Source organism: Pterocles gutturalis, unplaced genomic scaffold (genome assembly GCF_000699245.1).
Source record: "Pterocles gutturalis isolate BGI_N339 unplaced genomic scaffold, ASM69924v1 scaffold29766, whole genome shotgun sequence".
NCBI classification, from domain to species: domain Eukaryota; kingdom Metazoa; phylum Chordata; class Aves; order Pterocliformes; family Pteroclidae; genus Pterocles; species Pterocles gutturalis.
In genome coordinates, this window is record NW_010101329.1 from 1 (window position 1) to 7,247 (window position 7,247).

The 7,247-nt window shown below is 47.4% G+C and overlaps 1 protein-coding gene across 1 annotated transcript; it reads left to right on the plus strand.

Annotated features, from left to right (window-relative positions):
* Positions 1–328: 328 nt before the first annotated feature.
* ILKAP (integrin-linked kinase-associated serine/threonine phosphatase) lies at positions 329–6,443 on the plus strand (the record flags this gene model as incomplete). The annotated part of the gene is made up of 7 exons (XM_010083091.1): positions 329–394; positions 799–855; positions 1,917–2,039; positions 2,921–3,047; positions 4,037–4,143; positions 4,596–4,689; positions 6,356–6,443. Coding segments are annotated over 7 exons (662 nt in total), but the record flags the coding sequence as incomplete, so codon positions are not given.
* Positions 6,444–7,247: the final 804 nt, after the last annotated feature.

A 7,247-nucleotide genomic window follows, 5' to 3' on the forward strand; every position in this document is an offset into this window, starting at 1 on the left:
TACCTGAAATAGTGTGGTGCTTTCTGGGCCCCTCCCATCCTGTAGCATCTTGATCGAGTTGCTGAGGGTTAAGAGCCCAAGTTGAGTGGATTCCTAGAAATAAAAAAAATAAAATAAAAAAAAAAAGCTGTTTTCAAGATAAAAGTTCACATTGTCCCCAGGCAGGTGGTTGTTTTGCTTGTGTAGGAGCTGCCTAAATGAGAGATGGAAGAAAGGTTTCCAGGGCTCTCCTTGGTTACCTCACCTGTGCTCAGCTGGGGAATGGTCCTCCCAGAACCCAACCCTGACCACCTGCAGTGGGTCCTGACTCTGCCCTGGTGTCTTACAGGGAAGGAAGCCCAGAAAGGGCCTCTGCTCTTTGAGGATCTCCCACCAGCCAGCAGTGCTGACTCAGGTATGGGTGCTCTGTTCCTGCTATTAGTTTGGGTTCCCATGTTTTCTGCATCAGCATCTCTTGAGATGAAACTTCTTTAAATCCTTTTCTTTGTTAGACAGGATAAAGATAGTCGGGTTATCACCACCAATGTGCAGAGCACCTGATTTCCTCATGGCAGGTTTTTTATTTTGGTAACCAGATTTTCCACATATGTTCCATAATATGTTCTGTATAAATATTCCCTGAAACAAATGTAAGGCCTGACTCTGCCCCCACCATCCAGTAACAGCTAAAATTTGACTCTCTTTGGTAAACTGGCATTTTATAACTTCCGCACCTCAGGAGGGGTAGTACACACAGAGCATTATTCCTTCAAAGGGACAAAGGTATTTCATTGTTCTTGCCTTTTTCTTGTGCTCCAGGAAAAGGAGGCTCTTTACTCTTTGATGATCTTCCGCCAGCCAGCAGCGGTGACACAGGTAAGGAGCTGTGTCAGCTCACCAAGCCTCTGCTGATCTGCCTTTCTCAGGAAAACCCATCGATGTAGCCCATTGTGTTGGATGCGTGGCCAGTTCACCTGGTGTCCAGGTTGGCTGACACTGGTGATGGTGATCTGTTTGTGCCCCGATTGTTTAAATGGGGATTCTGACTCTGTTGAAAAACTTAGGTCATCTCCCAGAAGTACATCCCTCAGATGTCTTTTGGGGACCCTCATCGTTTGTGCCTGAAAGCTCTCTCTTTGGGAGTGAGCGTACATGTGTGCTCGCTAAGAGCGATGGCAGCACTGGCCTGGCGGTGCCACTGCCCTGGCTTCTATTGCTTTTTTGCTGTGGGCAGAGGCTGCGCTCTTGTTTCTAGCTGTAAATGTCTTCAAAACCACACTGCTGGTCTGGCAGGGCTTTCTGCCTGCAGCCAACTGTTTGCTAGCACCTGGGAGAAGGTGAGATAATTCCCTATACCATATGAGAATAAATCTCTAGAAGGAAAAGATGTGGGTTCTGACATCATGCAAATCATATTTGGCTTACTAGCTTTAGTTTGTAACCTGTCTTCTGAAACCCCTAACGAATATGCACATTCAGAGTAATACGCTTATTTGCATTGTTGTGGACACTAATAATAATAATAAAAAACCCAGAAGTGTTCCAACCTAAAACATTACATTCCTGAGCAGTTAACTGCAAAAACAGTTGGTAGCTAAGAAACAAACTGTGGTTTGGTGGGGAGAATCAACAGCCTTCCAGCCAATCATAACTGTGCTGTGCCTGAGGTAGGGTCACACAGCGTAAAGTGCTCAAATCCGTGCTTGCTAGGTTAGACAGTGATGTGTGCTACAGGTTGTACCTGCTGAGTAAAGCTGTGTATGCCTGTTTGTGGTCAGTTAGTATGTCTCATTCAATACTAACTCTCGGTACTTAATACTGTGTGTGCAAGCCTGCGCTTCTGAGAGTTCTTCAGTGTAAAAGGACTTGCTGCTGAACTTATCCAAGTAAAACAGAGCTGGGAGACTTCAGCCACCTGCGTTTTTGCTTTCTTTCAGCCTCCGGTGCTACTGAGCAGGTCTCATCAGCAGGGAGCCACGGGAAAGGGGAGAAGAGAAAGTCCTTGGAGGAGGAAGAGAAGAATGGCAGGGAAGAACTTGTGGAAAAGAAAGTTTGTAAAGGTTTTCAGACAGTTTGAAAACAAATGTACTCAATTTGTACTTTTCATGTTGGGCTGAGTAAGTCCAGGCCAAAGCTAAGCTTTGGTTCTTCAGTCCGCTTGCATTTTCAGCCTTTCATAGGGAGCAAACTGCTGTGGCAGTCTGTGGAAGCCCCTCAAGCTCCGTGGCACACTCTGCCTCCTTCAGCCGAGCCTTTTTACCGGCCCTGCTGAAGTGGCAGAAGCTGAGCAGCAAGCACCTCAGCATTTGCAGGATAAGTTCCTGTGCTGCCAAGGGCCGGATTGGTTGTGAAACCTCTGGAAGGCTAAAACCACACCGGTTTCTTTTGCCACATCCAGGAATCTCTCCACATGGGTGACTGCTAAGAAAGCCAGGGAAAGGGAGAGACTTGCTGTTCCGTAGAGGGTGTTTGACCACATGTTATGTTGTGGCTCTGAGAGTAAGATGTGATTAGGGGTACAGAGGAAAGGATGTGTTCTGGAAAGAGCAGACCCTGATTTTCTGTCCTTAGCACCCTCTTTAAAGCTGTGCGTTGTTTGATCTGCAGGTTCAGTGCCACAGGTTTCCCCTGTCCCTTTTTGGTAAGAGCCCTATCTGAGCCCAGTTCCTGCTTGGCTATGGCTGCCTGACAAAATGGGGACAAGTGGCTTTTGTAGCTGCTGATCTTGGGGGCACTTAAAAACCCATGTTACAAAATAAATATATCCTCTTCAGCAGAAAGTGCCAGATGTGTTGTTGCAGGATGAGGGCAGTACTTTGCTGCAGTGCCAGGGCAGGGTTCTGAAAGCTGGAAAGTGGTCACTGATTTACTGGTTTTTAGCCTGAGCTGAGGAGATGGGGGAGTTTGATTTATGTGCATGTGTCTGCTTTGTTCCCCTTAGGGTCAGTGGGTATTCTTGGATTGAAGGGTTACGTGGCAGAGAGGAAAGGTGAAAGAGAAGACATGCAGGATGCACATGTCATCTTAAATGATATCACCGAGGAATGTCAGCCTCTGCCCTCCCAAATGTAAGTGGGCCCCAACTGCCAGAATGAAGCTGTGGGTGGCAACCATGCAGGGGTGAAAGAGCTCCGGCTTACTTCAGCTAAGCCCGTGATACGATCCTTTTTGCTTGGAGCAGCTGATGCTCTTAACTATCCTGCATTGTGCTGTGTGGTTTGGGCTTCTTATTGGGAGACCTGGGTTGAAGCATTAGCTGTGTTCCTGGGCACATCACAGGACTGGTTTGTATACAAATACCTCCCTTTGAGTGATGCTCAGTGGCTTCAGTCACCGACTTCACAGGGATTGTGAGGGCCTAATAACTCTGGATATTGAGCCTCTATTATCTTAATGTAGGTGTGGATGTTCAGAGACCCTCAGTTTAATTATAAGTAATCAGGGGATTTTACAGTGTGCAAAAGCCTAACTGTGGCAATGCAGAACGCTCAAAGAAGAGAAAACAAATGTCAGATCTCTCTCATTTGAAAAGTTTAAGTCTCTTAGCAAATTAACACATCTAAGTGTGTGTAGGGGGAGTGTGTATTTCAAGGAATGCTCTCGAGCATCATCTTGATGCTGGATTTAGCTTTTGAACTCATATTGTCCTGAGAGCTTCTTTTGCTGAGGGATCTGAGTTTCTTCTCTGTGGCGTGACTTCAACAAGTTTAAGCATGGAAAGAACCATAGGATTGGTTAGACTATGTCTGTGTCATGCTGGGGAGTTGGAGTGCCCTTGAGATGAAATGTCTAGCTGCTTTTGTGGTCTATAAACTCTCTTCTGCTCTTCATTTTCTTGAGGGGTGGAAAATTACAATAAAGTTCTCAGCTCAGTGCTTGCACACGCAAACCATGTAAATGCTTGAATGTGTGAGCTTAGCGACTCGCTGCTTTTGTGCCTTGGAGTGCAGTATTTATTCAGTCTGGCTGACACAGGGCAGGGTGTTACGGAGACAGTTCCACCCTCTGGCTAACGGCCTTTTTTAGCCCTTTTCTGCTACTCTTTGTTCCCTCACAGCACACGTGTCTCGTACTTCGCTGTTTTTGATGGCCACGGGGGAGTCCGAGCCTCAAAATTTGCAGCACAGAATCTGCACCAAAACCTGATTAAGAAATTTCCTAAAGGTGAGAGGAGTGGAATAAGGGTTGTAGGACAACCATCACCTTTTCTGCCTTGACATTATGGCAGTGGATAGGGAAACTGATTTGTTTGGGCACAGTTCTACAGGTACTGTCCCTCGCTCCCAGGGGGGTTGTGAGACCATGCGGTCTCCCAGGGAGGAGGGCTGGAAGCCTTTTTGGCACAAGGGTACAAGTAGCCAGTTGTGAACCTCTGAGCAAGTGCTGTTGCCAGTTTTGGCAGTGCCGCTTCAAGAGTGAATATACACCTGTGGGGGAGAGGGGTATGTCATAAATTTACCACGCATGCTACCACGCAGACTTTTGGTAGCGTGAGCCCAGGATGTGCCCTGGCTGCTCTGCACAGGATCTGAGTGATGCGTTGGATGAAGGGAGGGACTGGGATCAGCCAGGTATGTTTTAGCTGGAGCTTAGTTACTGTTTTCCCTGTCTGACAGGTGAGGTAGTCAGTGTGGAGAAAACTGTGAAGAGATGCCTTTTGGACACCTTCAAACACACAGATGAAGAGTTTCTAAAGCAGGCATCCAGCCAGTAAGTGTAAATGCTTCACATGCGTTTGTATTTCTTAGTTTGCATGTCACAGGCCTTAGTTCTGAGCAGAGGGCAGAGGAAACCCTGAGTCCTGTCTGTGCTTTGGCAAAACCCCATACGGCTGAGCTGTGCCAGGTTTGCCTTCTTTTTAAAGACTTATTGTGTTGCTGAAATGACTTGTCCCATACTGTCTGAGACGGGATCTCTGTTGACAGCATCAAAGTGTGTCAGGAGGTTATTTGCAGAGCAGCAGTTTGCAGGGTGCTGCATGCAGCTTTCTTGAGAGTGGCGTTCCTGTTAGTGAGTATTGGAAAGACTTAACTCTCCCAATGTAGGTTTACATCTTGCTTTCTTCACCTCTTTTGAAAACAGAGATGTTGATGAAGAATGTCTCTCATCTTAAGGTTGTTTCTAACAGATCCTTTTAAAACAAAGCTGAAGAGCACAGCAGCTACTTTCTGTGGGAGAAATGCCAGCCTGCCTCCCAGCTGGGTTTTGAGTGCAAGCACCCTTATCTTCTCTGTCTCTGCTGAACTTACACACCAACTGTGTGCAGTAGGGAGGATGTAGATTGCATCTAAAATACAGCCAATTTGTTACCAGTCCTTTACATGACTGTTTGGGTTTTTTTATTTCATAGTGACACCTCTAACACAGATGGAGAGACTGTTGAGGCATCTGATTCTGAGATTCCCTGCAAACTTTCAATTTTAAGTAAATTGTAAACTGACTCAGTCTCTTAAGCCTGATCAGACCAGCAAGTTTGACCAGGCAAAAGGAAAAGGCTTCCTTGAGTCTGTCACAACAGTGTCATTCCCAAACCAGCCTCTGTTTGGTCAGAAACGTGACTTAGGACAGAGGTGCTACAAAGGAATGCTGGTGATAGCTGTATTGATGATGAAATGAATGATCTTCATTCAGCTGCACCTTCAAAGTTAGGAGCAACTGGATGAAATATGCCTAGAAATTAGTCTCTCAAAGCTAGTTTCAGTAGAGAGTGGCATCCTAGCCAGGCTTCATTGTGGGGAGGACTAGCCTGGCAGCTGTAATCTAAGAAACGCTTCTCGTTTTACCCAGAGCTCTGGACATACAAGCTTAACTACAGCAACTGAAATATCAGGAGAGTGACTGAACAAGTGGTGTTGCTGCCAAAGTGGGGTGATGAGGAGTGAGGTGGGCAGGCAAAAAATAAAAACTGTGAAAAAAGGAAGGGAAATGAAAGCGAAAAGAAAGGCAACTCTGCTGCAGTCCCGGCTGTGTATTCCTTTTGCTGCAAAGCAGGAACCTCCTGAGGAGGAGTTTGGGGTGCTTGTTTGCTCAAGACGCAGTAGCTTCTGGGCCGTCATTGAGGCTGAGCCTGTTCCAGGCAGAGAAGAGCTTTCCTGGGAGCTGAGAGTGAGGAAGGGCTGGTGTGGGGAGCGTGGCTGGCAGTATTTGAACCAGTTGGGCACTGGCCATGCATTTAGAAGGTGGTACTCTGTGCAGCTCCTCTGTCCTTGTCCAGCTCGCTGTTTACCACCAACAGTTTCCCCAGCTGCTGGGGGCTTGTGCTAGCTCACTCTGCATGTTGGCACATGACGCTTCCTTGAGTCCCCAGGACCACTCTGTGACTTAACTTCTTGAACATGGTTTTTCCCTTTACTAATGTAATTTTTGTTCCCTTCAGGAAGCCAGCATGGAAGGATGGCTCCACAGCTACTTGTGTCCTAGCTGTTGACAATATTCTCTACATAGCCAACCTTGGGGACAGCCGGGTAAGCAGAATGGAGAAGCCCACAGCTGGCATCTCGATTCCTCTGAGATGAAGGGTGAGGTGTCTGTGTGGGATATCCCAGTTGCTGTGAGCTCCACAACTGCTTCTCCAAAACATTTGTTTTGGGTGGGTGCAGGGTACTTCTGTGTTGTGTCCCATTGTGTAAAACAACTTTGTGGGGTAGCTGTCTCTTGGTGGCACTAAATCTCTCACAGTATCTAGACTAGAACAGACTATTTCATTGGGAAGGGGCTTACAACCATCATCTGGTCCAACTGTCTGACCAATTCAGGGCTAGACCAAAAGTTAAAGCATATTATTAAGGGCATTGTCTAAACGCCTCTTAAACACGCACAGGGTTGAGCCATCAACCACCTCTCTAGGGAGCCTGTTCCAGTGTCTGACCACCCTCTCAGTAAAGAAATGCTTCACAGTGCCCTGCCTGAACCTCCCCTGGCGCAGCTTTGAACCATTCCTACGTCTCCTATCACTGGATCCCAGGGAGAATTGCTCAGCACCTCCCTCTCCACGTCCCCTCCTCAGGAAGCTGTAGAGAGCTGAGGTCACCCCTCAGCCTCCTTTTCTCCAAGCTAGACAAACCCAAAGTCCTCAGCTGCTCCTCAGGACATTCCTTCCAGCCCTTCACCAGCCTTGTTGCCCTCCTCTAGACACATCCAAGAACCTCCAAATCCTTGTTAAATGGGGGGCCCAGAGCTGCCCACAGCGCTCCAGGTGAGGCTGCACCAGCGCTGGATCCAGCGGGATGATCCCCTCTCTTGATGGGCTGGTTGTGTGGTGTTTGATG